General features: G+C 35.9%; 2 protein-coding genes across 3 annotated transcripts in view; both read left to right on the top strand.

Annotated features, from left to right (window-relative positions):
* The window catches only part of LOC149067632 (epithelial serine protease-like), an 83,605-nt gene that overhangs the window by 15,432 nt on the left and 46,000 nt on the right, over positions 1-22,173 (top strand). The window lies entirely within an intron of this gene.
* On the top strand, positions 3,688-21,888 carry LOC149067633 (uncharacterized). The gene has a single exon (XM_089252459.1). The coding sequence runs from the start codon at positions 3,908-3,910 to the stop codon at positions 8,915-8,917; it is 5,010 nt and encodes a 1,669-aa protein (XP_089108585.1). The 5' UTR covers positions 3,688-3,907; the 3' UTR covers positions 8,918-21,888.

Here is a 22,173-nt window from a genome sequence, read left to right as displayed (position 1 = left end):
CTTTATTTCTTCACTCCCCCTTTTATCACAGCTTCCCGTGCCTCCCTTCTAAACTACCTGTCATGGATCATCTTTCACGTGATTTCCACCCGTCTGGCTCCCTTAAAACATATACCAAGACCGCAAGAACCACATTGATGTCGATGATATCCCGTATACTAGATACTACGTGAGCTATCTAGGAGAAATTGAATCTTGTCACTTAAACCAGTGGTTCTCAACCTTTATTGACTCACGGAGCTCTTTTTTAGTTTTTTATGGTGGAGCCCCGTTGGAGCCTCTTCTTTTATATACAGTTGAACTCGATTGTAATGACTTCTTATTACGTCATTAATTGGTGGGATTCTGACAAATTCCCATGGAGAATGTTAACTTCCCTCGCTTATAACGTCAATCTCAATCGAAACGCAAAGACCTAATAGGCTGACACTGCTACCAGACGGCGACTTATCCGAGGATGATGGCCTTTTCGTCATTACTACGAAGGTTTCGACAGCTGGCCATGGGTTCGATTCTCCGCAAGGGCCAGTCGAATTTTCTTTCCTGGATTTATCTTCCCATCAGCCAGCTGTCGAAACCTTCGTAGTAATAGCGGAGAGTGACAACGCCCCAACACGCCCTGCGAAGGGAGACCCCTAACCCCAAGAAACTCCACCGCGGACACGAGAGAGAACCTGCCACAGGACGGTAACACCACCCCTCATCAAGAGAAAAATGGAACGCCTCACCACAAGGGCCCCAATCGGTGCACCACTCCTGACCACACATGAAGCCATTTGACCCGCCGACACCCAATCCCGCCCTCCTTGCCACTTCCCGCACCTCCGAACGGTCCGGCCTCCCGTCCCTCTTTTCACCCGAGGAGCTACATGCGGGTGCGACAGTTAAAGCTGCAATTTGCCAAAAGTCATGTGCCACATCAAAAAAATACTACAGATATATTAAATTGGTCCTCTGCAGCCTCTTGCGCTGGTCCTCTGCAGCCATTGTCGAGAGAGGTATTCCGTGAAGTGCTGTGAACTTTGACTCTTACGGGTTCTCCGCATCATCTTCTTCGTCGGTGAGATCTTGTTCGGCATATTCGACTCGTCTGTTGACCAATCTGGCAGATCGCCTGAGTTGGCCCTGTTTGCTGATGTCGTCTCCTCATCTGGTCTGTTATCTTCATCCAGTTTGGCTTTTTCTGGGTTATTTTTCACGAATCTGACCATTTTCACCAGCTTCCTTATAGATTCAGGTCTGTCAAGGATTGCTTTGATCAAGGCAGTCTCGTATTGTTCATCCGGAGCCTGGAAGTGAAAAATCCTTGTGTGTTCACAAGTTGTGGCGTAATGCCATTTAGAGCCCGTCGACCCACAACTGCACTTGTCATTCGGGATCAGTTTGAACCTCCTCAAATTTGCCGAAAATGGCCAGTGTCCTGTGATAAACATTGTTACTTCCCTTTTCCAATTGCTACTTTTCAGACCCACAGTTTTCAGCACCTCGTGGGTGGAGCGACCGTTGGCTTCCGGGTTGTCCCATCTAGATTGTCACTTCCTGAGGTCTTAGCATCGCTTTGGCCGCTGAGTGTGGTAGCTTGACCGTGTTCCATTCAGTTCCATTTATGGTGGCATCTTTTGCCATTTGGTCAGCTATCTCGTTGCCCCAGGTGCCCTCGTGGGCTTTGACCTATGAAAGCTGGATCTCTGGATGTCTAATCAGTACGTTTCTGGCCCGCCTAACCATTTCGTATTCTGATATAGGGCTCTTGAGGGTCAGTAGGCTGGAAAGGCTGTCCGTCCTAATGTGTGCAGGGACTCCTCTCCTTGCTTCGTCCTTGACTGCTTCCAGTATGGCCAGAAGCTCCGCCTGGAAAACTGTGTTCCTGGACTTCTGCTTGGCCTTCCAGGTACGCGATGATCTCCTTGCCTGTCGTGATGACGTAGGCCGCCACCGTCGCCTCCTTCAATCTAGACCCGTCAGTGTAGTAAATTTTGTTTTGAGTTATTTGAGCGAGTTGTTCCGCGGAGATCTGCCCGTCCGGCTGATCTTTGCTTGGGTGCGTCGTCCAACCCTTCATCTTGGCGCTGAAGTCACCTGGAGACAGCATATCTCCGTCTATTTCTATGGACTTGCGCAGACGTAAAAGCCTTGCAGCTTTGGCTTCGTATTCGAAACGAAACCTAAGTGGGGGGATGCCCAGGATCAATTGGAAGGCGTTCGTGGGCGTCGTATTATAGGCACCCGAGATTCATCTTCGGATAAGTCGCTATCTGGTGGCAGTAGCAGCAATGTGAATTTTGGCCCGAGTTAGCTCTGGCTGTCCATGTACCACCCGTTCAGCACACACGAGCTCTAAGAAAAGAGGATTTATTGCCTTTGTAGTCTGATGCGCTCATCCGGCAGGTGAGAGGGCGTGGGTTCGATTACTCACAAGGACAGTTGAATTATCTTTCTCGGATTTATCTTCGCATCAGCCAGCTGTCGAAACCTTAGTAGCTGGAGCAAGCACGAATTTTGACACCCCCCCCCCTTGTAATGTTGAAGGAAAGGTAAAAAGGTGAATAGGCTGACCATATTTCCTCGAGAGAAATACGGGATATTGAGATTCCAAATACGGGAAAATACGGGACATCGCCAATTATCACCAAAAATGACGCCAAAACAGAGCAAAGTTGCCAAATATTGTTAAAATAACGGAAAAATCACAATGACGGGAAATGAAACGTTACTGTAAATTGCAGTGGATTAAAATGAATTTCACAAAAAAAACGTTCACCAAGACAAATGTGGGAGATTAATATTCTCATTTATAGTTGTAATTATCATAATATAGTTTATTAGTTGAAAAATAATTTCAATCTTTGACTTCAATAAAGAATAAAAATTCAAGTAGACTTCGTGTAAAATACGGAAAAAACCGGGACACTTTTGCCAAAAAGTCGGGACGGGCAAAAATACAGAAAATACCGGGACTGTCCCGGGAAATACGGGACGTATGGTCACCCTAAGGTGAAAGTTGTGTCTCCCTCTGGTCTAGTGCTTGGTGCACAATATCCGCCTGCTCCTCCCTCTCCCCAGTTGTGACCCTGCCATTTGGAGATTGAAATCTTGAATTCGTGTTCTGTTATGCGTGTTTTTTTTTTTTTTTTTGTTCAATAAAATTCAATCAACTAGAATCAATTAAAATTTTTCATGTTTTTCACAATGGTCATTAACTGAAGTTCAACAATCTCATCATAGTGATTGTGGTATTTTTTCCACCTCAACACTTTAACCAACCAGAACTTTCTTTTACACATAAGAAATCATGTGACGACAACAGTGGTCCGGTTTCCATCCCCAAGAGCCAATAGGAAACGAGATATTTTTTGTTTTGGTATTTCTCGATGGCTATAGCCAATGTTGCCATTATAAATGTTGCAATATTTTGTATCGATCACAAACATACAAAAAAACATGTTTTTCACACGTAGAAAAACACGATAAACATTCACAAAACCATTTTTTCGCAGATGATCAATTAAGTTCGCGAATAATATCACTATTTATATACATTTTGCAATTTTCAAATGGAAGTAAATAAATAATATTTACGTGCGTAATTCCATGGGAATGACCGGATCTAGAACTGTGGGCGGAGCTTCGATGACACCCCCTCCCCCCCCCCCATCATCACCACAGTCTGTGTCTGGGAAGGGAAATCAGAATAAATACAGAGAGAGAACAAGCACACAAGTTAAAAAAATGCAGTAAATTTTGTTCTCGAATTTATTTTCCATCTTTTATCAAAATCCATTCACTGAAAAAAAATCGCGTAATTTTTTATTATTCTCCCTTTAAACCACGTGAGAAAAAATATATGTATATATAGAAAAATTGCTCTTTAAACGAAAAAAAATAGCGTTTGTGTGTGCGATTTTAAATGAAAACAATGTCAGCCTCAGGGATAAAATTTTTTCAAGCTTGCGTGGAATACGATTCTCGTGATTCATATAATGAAGATGAGCTCATCAATTTAATGGACTGCTTGAGATCTAAAGCTGGACCTTATAAGACTTGGGGTGAAGTTTCTAAAACATTCAGATTAGCTGCCACAGATAAAAGAACTTTGACTGATAATGTGGAAAAGACGTGTGTCCAGAAAGTTCTTGACATATTGCAGAGATCAATAAAAGTCAGCTCTCTTCAGTCTATGGTTGAGAGATTGGAAAGCATCACCAGGCAACAAGGTTTAAAATTCACTAGACGAAGTAATACAGAATGTTACATAAGCTCTGACATGTTCTATGTGGAAATTTTACTCAAACCATCTGGAGAGGTTATTGATGTCAAGATTGCTGATGATGATCCAGTCTCATCTCCTGAACTGACCAAAGTTTTAAGGAGTGGCAATTTTCCGGAATTCACTAAACATCTAGAAGGGTTATCTGCTATTTATCAATTAAATGCTGAGAACTTTCGTCAACTTGATTATGAAGCTCAAAAAAAGCAAAAGAAAAAAGCTTATTTAGCTTTGCAATCTTTGGAAATAGATTTAAGCATGCTGGCACAACTACAGAGTTCCATCAATGATCCGAGTAATTTAGTTCACAAATCACCTGTAGGTATATTGCAGGAAAGAGAAGGTGGCTTCTCTTTGAAGTTGACATATTTCATATCGCCGTATGATTTACTAGATCTTGAAGCAAAATCATCGGTGCCACTAACTGTAGATACTGTTGTAGCTAAAAAACTTGGCCATTCAGTTACGGTGTGTATAGAAGGCTCATCTCCTCACAAGTTACAGACAGTTTCACTAATAAGTGTTTCAAAAACTCCAGAAGGTAAAAGCATTCCTTCATTTGCTGCTTTAAGTAATTTAAATAGCACCACTTTACCAGCAAGTTTTGTTTTGAAACTGCCAGAGCCAGTGCCAGTTGCTACAACTATTTTACGAAAAATCCAAGGTGTGACAAAAATTTCTGATGGAATAGATGCATGTAACACACAGTCATTATTGTCTGTAATAATTAACAGCTCTTCAAAGGGTATGTTGCACAACTGTAGCAATAGTGAACTATGTGTAACTTTACCTGATCAACAGCATTGCTATAATTTCAAGTCCAGCTCGGATCTTCAGGGTGTTCTCATATCTTCCATTCCATTCACTCATCCTACTCATGTCCCTCAAATTTTGGTTTTTTTAAGGCAGCAAACATTATTTAATACTGTAATAAGCAGCTGTGTGCGTCCTGAAAGCAAAAGAAGTATAGAGTCTGCATTTAAATTTGATGTCCATGCCTATTCTACCAATCACATACAAATAACATTTGTCCATCCATTGGATGAATCTCTTGCTGCTGTTGATTTAGATTTGAAAGACATAACAAATGTAAAATGTAAAATATTTACTCTGGGCACAGATGTTTCTCTGTGTTCGGATGAATATGCAAGCAAAGTCATTCAAAGATCACTCTCGATCCCTGTAACAATGAGAGCAGTGATAAGGAAAGCTCAGGGTCAGCAGCAGTTACAAGTGAAACCTCCAGATAGTCACGATATATACACTGCAGCTGTTGGTAATGGCAGTAATAGTGTTTCATATCTGTCTCATATACCAAATAATTATGGAAATAACCTTGCTAATGGTTCATCGTTCTCATCAAATGATTTTTCAAATTTAGCATCTAGAATGTGTAATAAATCAACAGAAGGAACATCTCATACAGTTAAAAACCCTACATTAGTCAGTAATAAAAGTTCCTCTGTAACTTTTCAGTCATCTGAAGTGCCATCAACTATACCAGAAAAAAATACAGCATGTAAAATGGAAGTTTATGGATATGGTAATACCTCTGATGTAGAGAATTCTCTTTTAGATTCCGAAATTCCTCATACAAATAATAATGCCAATCTGCAATCAAAAAATTCAAATTTGATGCTTATGAGTATGCTGAGTGATGTGGCTTCTGGAACACCTGCTACTGGTTCTTTACCTTTTACAGTTCAAAATGAAAGTTTTATCAGGGAGCAAAAGCAAAGAAAGCGAAGAAGAACAAATGAAAGTGAATGTGGGGTTTCTGGAAGTCCAAAACGTAGGTGTGCTGAAGAGTTGGATAAATCTAAAAGTGATATTCCAATGTCCAATGAAAATTCTGATTTTGCAAGTAGCAGTGAAAAGGATTCTGTTCAAGCAGATACAAATGTTACAATCAAAACTGAAAAACAAGTTTATTCATTGGTACCTTCAAGCACAGATAGCCAATCACATAATACCTCACAAGAAAAAATTAATAATGATGCTGATCAATCTAATCAAGCTAGACTTCCTAAATATGCAGAATCTTTTCCTCATGATTCTCAAACAGTAGATAATGACCAAAAGTATGTATGTGACAAAAAAGACACCATCTCCAGTAAAAAAAGTGAGGCTGATTCTACGAACATAAAATCTACATCTAGGACAGAACCTTCTCAAAAATCTCAAATCTCTGAAAAAATTTCAAAAAAGATAAAAAAATCAAAAGATGATGTTTCTGTGAAGCATGATAAAGTCCACATTGGAAAGAAAAGTTCTGGTGAATCGTGTGAAAGTAATGCTTTCCCCAGTGCAAACAAGGGTGCAACAGATGCAACTGGTACAAACTTGAAAATCTCCAAATCTTCAAGTGGACATAAAGTGTCAAAAGGTGAATCAAAAACTAAACAGAAAGAAGGAAGTGGATCTTCAAATGTTAATCGCAAGGCTGTTTCTTTGATAAAACGCCACTGTGAAAGTAAAAAAGATCGTAAGCGTAAAAGGACAGAAAATTCTGATCAGAAGTCTCCCAATCATTCATTTCAAACAAATCCCACTTCTTCAGCACCAGATTGTTCAACAGAAGAATCTCGACCAGATACCGGATCTTCTTCAAGGTTGCATTCCACTAACATTCATGAAACACCTAATATAGCTGCAGTTCACAATAAAAGCCCATTACAGCAGAAAAAAAGTTCAGTGAGCTCAAGTTCTAAAAGTCATGCTGTAAAAAGTGGTTCTTCTGATCGAGTTAAAGTCAAGTCACCTATATCTAGTTCCAGTGGTTCCTCAGAAAATACCAAGGGAGTAACAGAAAAAAAGGGTGAGCATGCATCTGCAAAAGTTTCATCATCTGTCAAACTCCAAAATAAATTTAAACATAGCAGCAGTATAAAAACCAGTAGTAGTAGTAGCAGTAAAAGCTCTGGTTTAATCAGTTCTAATAGCTCTGTTAATAAGAAAACTTCTAGTTTGAAACCTAAAAATGCAAGTTCTCTGTCTTCTAATGCTGTGTCCAAATCAAAATCAGTATCCGCTAGTTGTTCTCAAACTGTCACTCCATCACAGACAGCTAATCAAGATGCTGGTGGTTCAGATTCCCATTTTTCTTCTGCTAATAAAAATAGCGTGAAAAGTTCTAAGACTGTTTTACAGTCTAGAAAAGGAACCATTTTAAGTGCAGTTATAGATAAATTGCACTCAAATAAAACACAATGTCCAACTAATGTGTCTGAGAAAGAAGATGGTAGCCATAATCTTACTGATGGACCTTCTGATAAAAAAGATGTAAAAACTGAACGCAGAGATATAAAAGATCAACCAAAAGTCAGTGATAATAAAAATAAATATAACAGTTCAGACCAATTCACAGTAAAGCAAAGCTCTCAAGGTATAAAGCTCACAGTAACAAAAACTAGATCAAAAGATGGGATAACAAAGTCTTCAAAACTAAAGATGTCTTCCTCAAAGACAATAGCTGCAGATAGTAGCTCTGGCAACAGAACTTTGTCTTCATTACCAAATTCATCTTCAAAAAGTAATGTTGTCTTAGCTTCAAAAAAGCATACTTCCATATCCAATATAAGTGGTTCAAGCAAGATGAGTTATTGTGTTGCTCTCCATTCTAAGCCTGTCTTAAACTCTATTCATAAATCATCCCGTAGTTCCAATTGTACTATATCAAAGCCTAAAAGTATAATTCATAATTCTTCGAAAAATGCAAAGGTTTCCCTCTCTCAAAGTAAATCGCAGTTGCTTCGTACTCTGAAAACAGGGAAAAAAATTTTATCACATCATAGAGGAAGCACTAATTCAGATACCAGCAAAAATAAGATTCAGCAAAAGAAAGAAAATCCAACCGATTCAAATGTAACTACCAGCAAGAAACATTTAATCAAAAGTGAACCAAGTACAAAGCCTGTAAATGATCTTCAGCGTGATGTTAAATCAAGTCCAATTAAAGCTGCAGAATGTAAAGTATTCAAAGTTGTTCTAGAAAAAGTCAAGACTGAAGGAGGACAAAATGGGTCAGAGAAAATATCTGTACCTACGAATAAAGCACCAAACCCTTTTCCTGAAGGAGGGAGCATGAGTGAAAATGGAAGCAATAACAAACATATTGACAGTAACAAAGAAAGTTGGGTCACAAGTAGCACTGATATTGAATCATCTGCAGTTCGCTCTACAGAATCATCTAAAGTTGATCGAGACTGTAAAAGTAAAATGATCGAAGCTGGAATTTCTTCAAATAGCATTGACAGCAATTTTCTAGATTCGTGTTTAGTTGTCTCTTCCAATGATGTTAGAAGTTCTTTTCCATGCATTAATAAGACAACATGCAGTTCACATAGTGAAGATGCCAGCAGTCCTGACAGTTTAATTATTGACTATGCTGAACATTCAAAAGTACAAAAATCTGAGAAATGGTCAAACAGCCATCTAGAATTAAATTTGAGTTTACATCATACAGAAAGCAAACATAAAAAATCTGATTTGTTCATAAACAAACTTTCCTGTCAACCTTCTCCAGCAAAGTCTCCTACAGAAGTTGTGAGCCCACCTTCAAATCATTCGTCAAGTTCATTATCTCGCCCATCACCAGCTATAATTGATGATGAACTTATGAATGAAGCTGTGATGACTGTTGGGAAATAACTATATGAAATATTTCTTTCATAGAATCTTTTAAAAACGATGTCTGCTTGAAAGAACAAAGGCTCAGCTGGTGGCACAGCTGTGCTTTCATCAAGCTGGCATACATTGCAATTTGAAATTATCCATGCATCCTCTTCTGGATAAAATACTGGATCAATCCTTCAATTTCAAATGATGTGGAGAAAGAAGGTCCTGTACTGGGAGCATGAAAGTAGAAGTGAGATATTTTGCTCAGCAACTAATGATCGAGGTTGAAGTTTTTCCTAGGAGGAATGAGTTGGAAATCTGAAATTTTTGTCTCTTATGCTCATGCTTCTTTTAAATGAGGTCCTGACATCACCCACTGGTCTAGTTCTGGAGGAAAATAAAGCTTATTTTCTTCATCTGAATCTTTCTTCTCTTGTAGGGAGTGAAGCAACTTAAATGGATGACAGATTTATTTTCATGATTGGGATCAAAGTGGCTTTAATCAAGATTAGCCAATCAGGAGTGCAAAGAAAATCCAACTCTTGATATACATATCTTTTTTTCTTGACCCTGTACCAGAAGGTGTTCGCACACTATGTGTGTGACTTTCAACAATGTTCAACACAGTGCACCAGAAGGTGTTGATAATGTTACACTTTAGTGTAATAATATATCTTGCTGTTATCAGCTAAATTCACAGAGGAGTTGATGAAAATATCAGGTTATAATTCTAAATAAATGGAAATGTGGATAACCCACTAGAGATGATATGTAATGAACCTTATCATTCTACGAGATCTGTGATATAATATTTTAAAAAATGTAAAGGCATGAATCTGACTTTCCTAAGTACAATTATCTGCATAAATATTATATTTTTTAAATTAATTATTAGATTTATAATTTCAATTTGTGCTTTGATATAAATTGCAGTGAAATCCTTCTACAATTATATTTTTAGATCAAATATTTGATGAAGAATTAAAAAAAGACAAATTTTAAATTTGCAAAAATCAGAAGCATGTTATACCACCTGACACTATTAATCAAATTTTTAAGAACTATTTTAATTGGATACCTTGATTTGCATAAACATAGTCTATCCCACAGCCACCCACTCTCTCTCTTCTAACCAAGGTAAAGTATTAATAAATTATAATGATTTGGTTTCTATATTTACTGGATGCATTCAAGTTATATAGATTTTTTGCATCCACTTAAGGCCACCTTCAGATTCCCTTAATGACGATTTGTTTGCTCCCCTCCTTCCCAAAATATATCAGTTTTTCCCTTTTCAAAGAAATTTCTCATTATGGTCCCGCGTCTCATAGAAGAAATGTTGTTTAACAAAAGGAACATCTAAACCCTACATTAGTCAGTAATAAAAGTTCCCCTGCAACTTTTCAGTCATCTGAAGTGCCATCGACTATACCAGAAAAAAAATACAGCATGTAAAATGGAAGTTTATGAATATGGTAATACCTCTGATGTAGATAATTCTCTTTTAGATTCTGAAATTCCTCATACAAATAATAATTCCAATCTGCAATCAAAAAATTCAAATTTGATGCTTATGAGTATGCTGAGTGATGTGGCTTCTGGAACACCTGCTAGTGGTTCTTTACCTTTTACAGTTCAAAATGAAAGTTTTATCAGGGAACAAAAGCAAAGAAAACAAAGAAGAACAAATGAAAGTGAATGTGGGGTTTCTGGAAGTCCAAAATATAGGTGTGCTGAAGAGTTGGATAAATCTAAAAGTAATATTCCACTGTTCAATGAAAATTCTGATTTTTCAAGTAGCAGTGAAAAGGATTCTGTTCAAGCAGATACAAATGTTCTAATCAAAACTGAAAAACAAGTTTATTCATTGGTACTTTCAAGCACAGATAGCCAATCACATAATATCTCACAAGAAAAAATTAATTGTTGTATAGCATTATATAAGCATATTAACACTATTAAAATCTAACTTTTAAGAACTACTTGAATTGAATAACCAAGATGAAAAGTATTTATAAATGTTAATGATATAGAGAGATATAGATGGCTTTTTTCTCAGCCAGAGATATCAAGGAAACAGTTATTTTCCGGATATTACGCTGAGGTGAGCTCGGAAAGAAAAGTCATCACGTCTCCGCTGGGAGCAAGTCCCGGCGGAGGATCTTGCTCCGATGCTTGCCCGGTATGCAAGAGGGCCTGGGTTCGAGTCCCGGCGGAGACGTGATGACTTTTCTTTCCGAGCTCGTCTCAGCGTAATATCCGGAAAATAACTGTTTCCTTATTAATGATATAGTTTCTATATTTTAGTGGATGCTTACAAGTTATGTAGATTTTTTTGTATCCACTCTAATAGGAGCACCTTTAGATTCTCCTAATGGCACTTTGGTTGGCCCCACAAAATAGTACTTGTTCCTCTTTGAAAGAAATTTCTGGTTATGGCCCTAGTATCATAGAAGAAATGCTGTTTGGAACCAGCTATAAATTGCATGTCCCTGTCCAATTAGTCTTTGGGTCTGCATTAAAATGACAGTGGTGTGACAAAAATCATTGAATGACCAAAGAAAGATTGAAGAAAGAATGAACTCAGAGAAGGCAAATTCTCATGCACCTATGACTCAAAGCAGTTAATCAAATTTCAGCGGTTCAAATCTACCCAATTGAAAACATAATTACTGTTAGGCAGTCAAGAAATTAATGACTTTTGATTTGTAAAAGGTCTGATTTCAAATCCCTGTGAAAAGCATGGAAGTATACCTATTTAAAATAAGTTCCTGGTCTAATCTCTTTCATACATACAGTAACCAAGGTTAGACAAAAACAAGAAGTAGAAAAATAGAATAAAATTTATATCACAGTTACTATATTACAGTGATTTCTGGAGGTCTGATAGGTAAAACTTTAAATTATCATTATGATAAATCATTAGTGAAGGTTATTTAACAATAAGCAGATTTTATATCTTTTTAACGCTGTGCACTCCAGACATTTTGTGATACATTCAACCAGCAACTTCAGTGGAATTCAAAAACAGTATGTATTGGAGTAGGGTCACCAGATGAAGTGCCTGCAAAACTGGGACAAATCCCGGAAATCGTCATTAAAAACCAGGACATCCATTAATAATAGCTGGGACAAAACCAGGACATTTTCAAAACTCTCATTTGGGGGCATTACAGTGTAAAATAAATTACACTGTAAAAGTAGTATAAAAACTAATAATATATTACGAAAATATTATCGCACTACTTCTACACAAAGGTGGAAAAATGAGTAAAGCATCAGGATATGGGAGTCAGCCATAGATGCCAGATGTCCCATCCCGAATATATGTGATTGAATTGCATATACCATGAAGGGGAAATGCGTTACATTATATGGATGGTTTTTATATAAAAGGAACCAAGTGCCATTAAATCAAAACTGAGAAAAAGTTATTTAAAGTTATCTTCGATTCAGTTATCACTTCAGTTTGGTAGTTGGTTCAAGTGCACACAGACGGCATGATAGCCTATTTCTGTGATCACATTCAACTTGTTGTTCACATTCTGGAGTCTCGTTTGTCAAAATTTTGTAAGGTGACAAAATTTCATCCATCTCTTTTGGTTTATGAAGAACCGACGGAGGCAAATTGCAATAAGTCAAAAAATCACAGTATCACATTTTTGCAAAATATTGTTTACAAATTTGCCCTCAGGAAATTTTGAAGAAGTGCCTTATTACATTTTGCCATCTGAGCACAGATTTGTCACTTGGTTCTATTTAAATAAAAAGTCCCATCTCTCTTTTCAATAGTTCAGATATTCGTATATCTCAAAATCTTAAAAATGGTGCTTGTGTGGTTCCTTTTATATAAAAGCCGTCCATATACTCATAAATTACTGGAGGGGGGGGGGGTAAACTTAAGTCCTCTTAGTCTCATATTATAACATTTATGCTTGTGGGGACAGTCTACCCTTGGTTTACGAACTTACTAATTCATTTTGGAGGTCCGTTCATAAACCTAAATTGTTTTTTTCTCAAGTACATAACAACCAATTGAAATCATTAGACTAACGCTGAAAATCAAGGAAACAGTTATTTTCCGGATATTATGCTGAGGTGAACTCTGAAAGAAAAGTCGTCATGTCTCTGACAGGACTCGAACCCAGGCCCTCTTGCATACCGGGCAAGCATGCTACACCACTGGAGACATGACCCTGCCTTCCCTATTTCACACACTGTGGCATGAGGCGCTGAAGTAGAGGCATTAGTAGCCTCTCTTAACTTCAGGAAATGGCCCCCAGATGGGACGGTTTAGAGAGATAGGTGGCCTTTTCTCAGCACAAGATATCAAGGAAACACGGCACAGTGCGTGAAATAAGGAAGGCAGGGTCATGTCTCCAGTGGTGTAGATGGTAGCATGCTTTCCCGGTATGCAAAAGGGCCTGGGTTTGAGTCCCAGCGGAGATGTGATGACTTTTCTTTCCGAGTTCACCTCAGTATAATATCCGGAAAATAACTTTCCTTGATATCTCGGGCTGAGAAAAAAGCCATCTATCTCTCTCTAACACTGAAAATGCTTTTCCTTAGAAGAGACAATCCCAACCTTATGAGATAACATGCTTATACCCTATATTGGAACAAAAACCGGACTATATGTCTGGTTTCTTTAATATCATCTACAATCTCAGTGTCAGATCCCTCGAAATTTCAGCCTGCAATCTGGCCACCACTCCTTCAAAGCTCCATTTAATTTCTTAACAGGGCTATAATGACAAAAAATACAAGCAGGTTTATATTCACCAAACCATCCCCATTTAAGCCACAATATGATACATGTAAACCGTGCTACGATGGTTTGAAAATGGGTTTGGTGTCTTCAAATATTCTGTGTTAATAATTATTAACATGGTAAAAATGTGACAGCGATATAATAAATTCCTAGCTAAAAAAACATTTCTAATCTAAATTATTCATAATCTTGAAATTCCTAATCTAATGTAGGTAAAAGTTAAAGTGGAAAAAATATTGAAAATAATTCTATTTCTGCGCAAGCAAAAACTGGGACAAACAGGTGTCTGAAAGTTTTTTTTAGACAGGGCCAAAAACCGGGACAGATAGCCATCCTATATTGGACAGTTACAGTACATATATTAGAAATTTGATTGCATGAATTTTGTCTTGTTGGGATTTAAGTAGTAACCAGATTGCTGCTAGGATTCTGACCCAGACACAAATGATACACATCACTGTAGTGAAGCCAATGGAATGCAAAGGGTTAAAATACTTTAACCCTTTTTCCATGGCACAGTAGAAACCACTAAAAACCCCCTGTAAAATTCCATATCTTTTTAATGAAGTAGACTGTCTTCAGATTTTCAGCACGCACAAAGTAAGAGGATATAGCAAGTGTTACATTGAGAAATCAACTTTCCAAAATATCTGGGCTTGTTGATGCAAAAATAAGAGGCTTTTAAGGAGGCGATATATCTCGTTAATGTTGCTTAAGAGGGTTAATATGAAAAAAAGACTGAATAGCATTTTTGATATTTTAAATTTTTTAAATTTCGTGACGATTCCAACTAGTACCTTGTGTCACCAAGCTACTTCAAGATCAAGCAGTGTTGCTACTAAGTATTTGCAATTCTAATTTCATTTGTAATTGTGTTGTGAATTTGAAGAATTCAGGAATCTGTGATCTAGTGTGTGATGTGAACTTTATATTTTCTGGCCTCAAGTGCCTTATGGCAAGCCTAAGATGCTTTTGGTAGATATCAGGAAAGCACCACTATGAACTCTGTAGGATCTTAAATTTGCCTTGAAAACTGGGAAGAAAAATCTCCTGACAACTCTTTTTTTGATGTTGTGGTGATGAGAATACCAAACCCTATTACACGTGCATTGGAGATTCTGTTAGTTATACTCTTTTTATATTGGAACCCATTAAATTTTCATGACCATAATAAACCAATTGTTCTCAAAGTTAGCTACATTATTTTTGTTAGCAAAAGGATTTTCATAAATGAAAAACACTAACTTCTATGCTAAGCCAATTTATATACAATTCTAAGTATTTTACTGAATATTGGGTGAGGAAATTTGACTATTTCACAGATTTTTTTAATTTTTCTATCATAGTTGGTCTATTCATATTGTTATAAAAAGATTTCATACCAGTTCTATAAAACAGAATGGGAAACTACAATGTTTTCGGTTTAAGTTATTCCATTTTAAATTTTAGTATTCTATTATTACAATTGCAAATTTTGAGTTGGAAAAATATGTAACTGCATTAATTTTAGAGACAAAGTAGGAGAAAAATTTTGAGCAGAATTCGAATGTGGTCATAGAATGATTCAAAAGAAGTGATCAAAAGAATGGGGAGTATGATGTAAATGATGTATGCATTTATTGGGGGGAGGGATGTGATTTTGAAATGTTTGCTACACGTTCATGCTGATGTCAATATTTTTGTTTTTATGAGAATAGAAAAAAGCTGAATATTTTTTTAAAATATAAGGGCAGGAATTCCAAAATAAATTGGTCCTATTGTTGTGTTTGTCAAATTTTTTAGAGAGTATCTCCTGTCATTTATGATGTGTATACTAGAAGGACACTGATTAGATTTGACACTATGTTGAGGTTTTAAGAGTATTTATTAATTATTTTTTTTATAGAAAATGTGTTTATTTGTTGTTTGTATTATTTATTTTGTTGTATATATTATTTATTTTGTTGTTTTTTAAAAAAGAAATATTCATATATTTTAAGTCACCTAGCTGTGAAAACATTGACTTTTTTAAGAGGTGCGCATAGTGTTACAATTTCTTTATACTTTGGGTATAAAATAAGTAAAAAAACTACATGCGTACATGGTCAGACCTGCTTATAACCAATGCAAATATGACCTAACATAATATATACCAATTATGAACTAATGTAAGTTTTCTCATGTTAGATTTTGTTGCTTGTGCTAATTTGATCACTTATAACAAAAAAATTAATGTAAAGAAGTTATGCATATAGCAACATTTTTAATAGGTTTTCAATCAAAAATCATTTTTATTTTTTTCATTAAACCTTCTTAATCTTATCTACAAATCTTATCAGAAAATAACTTGTTTCAGTGAAAAATGCAAGTTTGCATGCAATAAATATTTTTACAGCTCCCTTTTAATACATTATAAGCAAGTCGGACTGTGTATATATACACACTGGTGTTTAAAATTTAAAGAATAAACACAATTTTTCAAGTTTTTCAAAAAAATAACTTGCACAGTTTGGAGAAATTTTGTTTGCATACAATTTATAAATCAGATAGCAATTTATACCATACAAAAGTGAAAGTTCTCACTCATAATCATGAGTGATGTTCAAAATAGCTGGAATGCCCAAAACATGTGAGATGGCATCTCAACTGAGACTCATAGCATGTGTAGTTACCTTTAACATACACACAGATCAAACAGCAAGATTTCATACAAAGTACAAAACACTGGATGCCAAGCAGAGATGAAAATGAATTTCGGAAAGAAAATTCACATGCCTCTGTGGCAAATTGAACCACCATCTCCTCGCAGACTGGGCGAGTGCTATACCATTAAACTAGAAACGACTGGCATTTTCTTTTGTTAGAGTATATATGTAAGCTGAATGAGACAGTCTAACTTGTCTGATATCTCATAATAATAATAGCTCTCAGGTGGCATTTCTTACTGTTAATCAGACAGTTGATAAGTCCCTGATGCAGCAGCACCTACCAAAGTAGTTCTTAGCTCCTGGCTGGAAATGTGTGATGGTGTGCAATTGCCTACTCAAGTCATGGGTGGAGAGGAGATATGGGAAGGGGGTGGAGCCGAAGAGCTGAATGACCCAATGTGTATGGGTATATATGAATTGACATCATCATGCCCCCCCCCAGACCCAATCAGCTTTATGTATATGCGCATCCTGAAAAGTTGTACATATGGCTCTAAAATCTGTTCATACCTTTGTGCAATTAAGCACAATCTACCACTGGTTCTCTACCTTAATCCATCATCTAAAACATTAGTAGTTAATCCTTCTGCTACACTTTTTATGAAAGTTTAATAAATTTTACTACACACATTATGATTATTTTATTAAGTAATATGTGTTGTTTACATTGGAAGAACGCAGGTGTCTGGGATATGATCGAAGTGTTCAAAATTTTCAACAGGGTGGATAGGGTGAACCATGAATTATAATTAATACACTGTCAATCAACTACTTTGACAAGGAAACACCAGTATCATTTAGTAAAGGAAAATTCCAGGTTGTGGTGTCACAGAGTTTTCCTCCAACATAGTTGTCAATAAATGGAATAGCTTATCTCCGGGGGTTGTGAACCCCCGGAGTTGTAACACAATTGATAAGTTAAAAAAGAAATATGATAAACATATTTGGATAAATTGAGAAGCTATCCATACTTGGTTAAGACAACCATAATCCTTTTTAATGGGCAGTGTATTATATATTATTAAAATTTTTTGATATATGCTTTTATATTGGGTATTTTCGATATATTTGACATCCATATTTTTTATGGGCAAATATTTTCAGCCACCTCGTTGGACAATTCGCCTGATGTGTCCCTTGTATTTATATTGCTGTTGTATGCAAGCGAAGTAAGAGTGGAGCAACAAACAACAGTTTTATATATATCACAACAAAATTTTAGAAATTGTGTGTTGGCCAGTTCGAAAAATTTTGTTATGCATTTCAGCAATTTTTTGTCTCATCTTTCTTGTCAATTGATTTTTGTTGACAATTTTTTCTTACACGTTGTAATAGTGTTACTTTGAAATATGAGAACTAACCTGTGGACTACAAAATTCCATAATGATACCTGAAAATTTTGAGCAAGATTGTATTGAAAAAATTAGATACACACACACATTTTGCAAGGTAGAATAAGGTTTTCTCATTTTGCACAATTTCACTACTCATTCACAAATAACATCCTTCTATGATCATGTGACTGAGGCTTTTCCAAAAGGCATTCGATCAGGTTCAACATGGTAAAATCTTGAAGCATTTACATGAATAACTTACCTCTAGGGATTATGATCACTTTTTTCGATAAACTCGATTAGGATATCGATGCAATATCAAATTTGCAGATGACATGGAGCTAATGGGGGTAGTCAGGAATCAAAGCGATAGAGAGTTGCTCCAGACCAAGTTAAACAGGATTGGAGCATGATGTTTAGCGTTGACAAGTACATGGTCTCTCATTTTGGTTCTAACAACCCACGTTTCTCTTACGAGTTAAATGGTGTCACTATCCCGGATGCAACTAGGGTCACCGATTTGGGAATTTTCATTGACGAGCGGCTTAGGTTTTCTGAACATTGTTCAAACAGCGATGGTAAAAAACAAACAAATAGAATACTCTGTTTCATTTTCAAAAAGGTCTCTTCGCATTCTCCTGAAGTCTTTCTTCCACATTTCCAAGGCTCAGTTCGTCCTGGACTGGAGTATGCTGTAAGGTTTTGGTGACCATACTTACAGAGGAGCATAGACTTGGTGAAAGAGGTGTAGTGAAGAGCTGCACATGTCCTTGTTGGTACATGGGGCTTGAGTTAGGAGGAAGAGAGACTTCATTGTTTGAATATGTTTACATTGGATGAATGCAGATGTCGGGAAGATATGATCGACGTGTTCACTATTTTCAATAATATGGATAGGATGGGTCATGATTTATTAATTCACCGTCTATCAACTGCTTTTATAAGGGGACACCATTATCGATTGGTAAGGGAGAATTTTAAGTTATGATGTGTTGCAGAGATTTTTTCTCCAGTATGGTTGTTAATAAATGGAATAGATTACCCCTGGAGGTAGTAGATTCTAACACAAATGACACATTTAAAACAAAAAACATGTTGGGGTAAATTGAGAAGCTATCCATTCTTAGAAGAACATAACCATAAATATTTTTTATGGGCATTGTATATTTCATCATGTGTATATAGTTTTTAGTTTTTATAATTGCATTTTTAATTGGGTTGCTGTATTTTAGAAATATGACATCCATATTTGTTATGGGCATCTCTTTCTCAGCCACCTAGAAAAGTGGGGCATTTTTCCTCCTGTGGCCTTGTATTTGTATGCGATTTGTATTGGAGCAACTTGAATTGGATGGAATCATGATTGTGGGATAGGTCACAGCAGATTATGGTCAACAGAGAATTTTCTGATAGGGCAGTAGTCACAAGTGGGCTCAAGGAAGTATCCTTGGTCCTATACCTTTTTCATGATGTTAAATTAATTGGTGTACTCAGCCTTAAGAGCCTCATGGGCCCCCCGTGCCAAGTGATTTTTCTGAGGTATTACCTGGTAAATTCTAGAAAATTTTAACTAGATCTCATTTTTGTGGGGCCCCCTCTACTCTTGATGCCCCTGGGCCCTGCCCGGGTGGACCCAAGCATTAAGACGGCATTGGGTGTACTCAGAAATCAAAGCAAAAGGAACTTGCTGCAGACGAACTTGAATAGGATTGCAGCATGGGCAAATGGATGGAGCATGTTTTTTAGCGTTGACAAGCACATGGAATATGCCATAAGATTTTGAGACCATGGCTACAGAGGGACATGGACTTAGTTGTGTGGATGCAGAGGAGAACTGCATGTGCGCTCTTGTTGACACACTAGGCTGGAGTTATGAAGAGAGACTTCATTTTTTAATATGTTTACATTGGAAGAACTTAGGTGGGGAGGGGGATATGTGTGTGATCAATTGAGCCCTTCAACAAGGGTAATAACCTTAAACAACACCAGTATCAATTAGTAAGAAATAACTCAAGGTTATGAATAAACAGAATAGCTTACCCCTGGATGTTGTGTATATTTAACATTTAAAAAAAAAAAGATATTTGCATTGGATAAAACGAGAAGGTACCCATACTCTTAGTTAAGAAAATAATTTTTTATGGGCGGTGTATTTTATTTTATCCATAATTATTAGGATTCTATATTATTCTTTTTTTTTATGACAATTGCTTTTTTTTTTTTTGGTGCTGTGTTTTAGTTATATTTGACATCTATACTTTTTATGGAAATCTGTTTTTCAGTCATCTCATTGGGCATTTTGTCTGTTGTGGCATTTGTATTTTCAACACATCTTCAGCAGTCAAAATATGCTTTTCAGTACGGAAACTTTTCGTGAAAAATTTCAGATCAAAAGATTTTGTAAATTGTAAATACTGCATGTGGATGACGCAATACAAATAACAATTATGTATCAAAACCAATGCTTTTACATCATTATTATTTGACCCCATATTTTTCAGTTTTGGTTCAGCATTTTTTTTTTTTGATAAATTGAAAAAAAAAAAGTGCTTCTAATTTTGAACACCTGCTTTAATTAAAAAAATTAAATCAAAGATCACACACACATTCAAAAAAGAGAAATTAACATGAACAAAAACCATAGAACAATAATAAATCATAAGTACATCATAGTTTTCCAAATAAATTACAATATTGAAAATTATCACACATCCTTGAAGAAAATTAGCAAACTCAAAAAGTCTAATTCATTTAATGTTCTCAAAATTGTTTAATTGTAGCAAGATTTCACTGTATAAAAAAAGTTAAAGACAAAATAAACAGCAATCATTATTTTGTATTTGTGATGTATTGAAATCTGTTTTGAATGATATGTGACGTATTAAAAAAAACTGTTCTGTCAATCGAAAATTCTGTATAATGTGAATGTTAAACTTGCTGATATATTTTTTTCTAAGGTTTCGAATATGTGTCTGACTCTTGAATTGTTTCTTTTTGGCATACACACACACACTTAGTATAAGGTGTGATCAAACGGTTCCTGAACTCCCTTCACAAAAAAATGAAGGAGATAAGTTATAGAGATATTCTGCTGGAAAAGTTGCTGTATAACTTGTGATTCATGCAGCTAATGGGGATCTGTTAAAGAACAAATTGGCAGCACTTTTTTTATTGCACATTATGTATCTTTCTTTCCACTTTCAAAATTTACAAAAAATTAGAGCATGATGCTTGAATTTCCAAGATTTATGTAAAACTATGGTTGAGTTATAGTGCTGAGAAATTCTTTTATCCTCTATGGTCTGGAAAAAAACCCTAAGTTTTTGAGTAGCATGCTTATAAGTAGCCAATAATCCTTAGAAGACAACAAACATTGCAGACATCATTTGATGTGCACAACTGATAATATCACAAAAGTCCAAAAACTCATCCATGAAGATTGGAGAACAATTTCTGACCTGTCAATATGGTGGGTATAAATTTTGGATCCATCTAATCCATCCTAACTAGGGATACAAGATGGAAAAAAAATATAGAAAGTTGATTGTGATTTTTCAGAAAGTTTGAAAAGATGATAGGAATCAAATTTTTAATTCTTTAAAAAAGATGAATCACGCTAACATTCGGGCAACTTATTTTTTTGCTTTCACTTGCAGTAATTTGTCACACAATTTGAATGTTCTCAGTTCTAAAGTGTTTTTTATGCTAACTCTCCCTTGCTAGATTAAATTTATCTGGAAGACAGAAAAATCATCATTGTATCTAAAATTGAGTTTTATATTTGCAACAACTGACTTGTTTTTGATGGATACTTTTGTAAGGGAGATATCGGCAAAGAGCAGAAGTGGGTAATAGATTTAAAAAAAATTTCGATTGTAATTCTATGAACAATGATAATTTTTAATAAAAATTTATCTTATTGAAATGTTATTCAGCACACATATTCAAATGAAATGTAAAAATTCTGATTAGACCAAAACTAGCAAAGTAAACTTTGCTAACCACTTCTACAATTTGCTACCACCTATCTTTGTGAAATGTGTTTTTCATCACTGCTGATGAAAACAAAAACCAGAAATCATTTGAATGTAAGTGATGATATATATATATGTGAGTAGTCCCCCCTCCTCTTTCAAAGAAATAACCTAGATTTTAAAATATTATGAAAAGCAACAAAAAATTAGTTACTAAAAATTGACATGTAGTTTTAGTTTTTTTGCATTGATATAATATACATCAGTGTATTTTGTCTTCAATAAATTTTGTAATTACCTTTAAGTTCAGAACTTTTATAACAATTAATCAATGGATAATTAATTGCAAAAAAAATCTAAATTTTCTAGCAAATAGACAACATAATATCAAAGAGACTCTGGAAGGTAAATCAAATTGTACTGTGGGGGGGGGGGTGCAAGATGGAAAAAGATTAAAAAATTAAAAACCACAGATCTAGGCAATTCTGACAAAAGAACTAAATATTCCCTGAATTGCCTTTTG

Source organism: Pholcus phalangioides, unplaced genomic scaffold (genome assembly GCF_987345545.1).
Source record: "Pholcus phalangioides strain wild (caught in Gottingen) unplaced genomic scaffold, Ppha-v1.0 ptg000029l_1, whole genome shotgun sequence".
In the NCBI taxonomy this organism is placed as follows: Eukaryota; Metazoa; Arthropoda; class Arachnida; order Araneae; family Pholcidae; genus Pholcus; species Pholcus phalangioides.
Note: the sequence above shows the minus strand (reverse complement) of the source record. Positions and strands in the feature narration are given on the sequence as shown.

Excerpts from the sequence above, each read along its gene's own strand:
- LOC149067633 (XM_089252459.1), top strand. The coding sequence starts at position 3,908 with ATGAAAACAATGTCAGCCTCAGGGATAAAATTTTTTCAAGCTTGCGTG.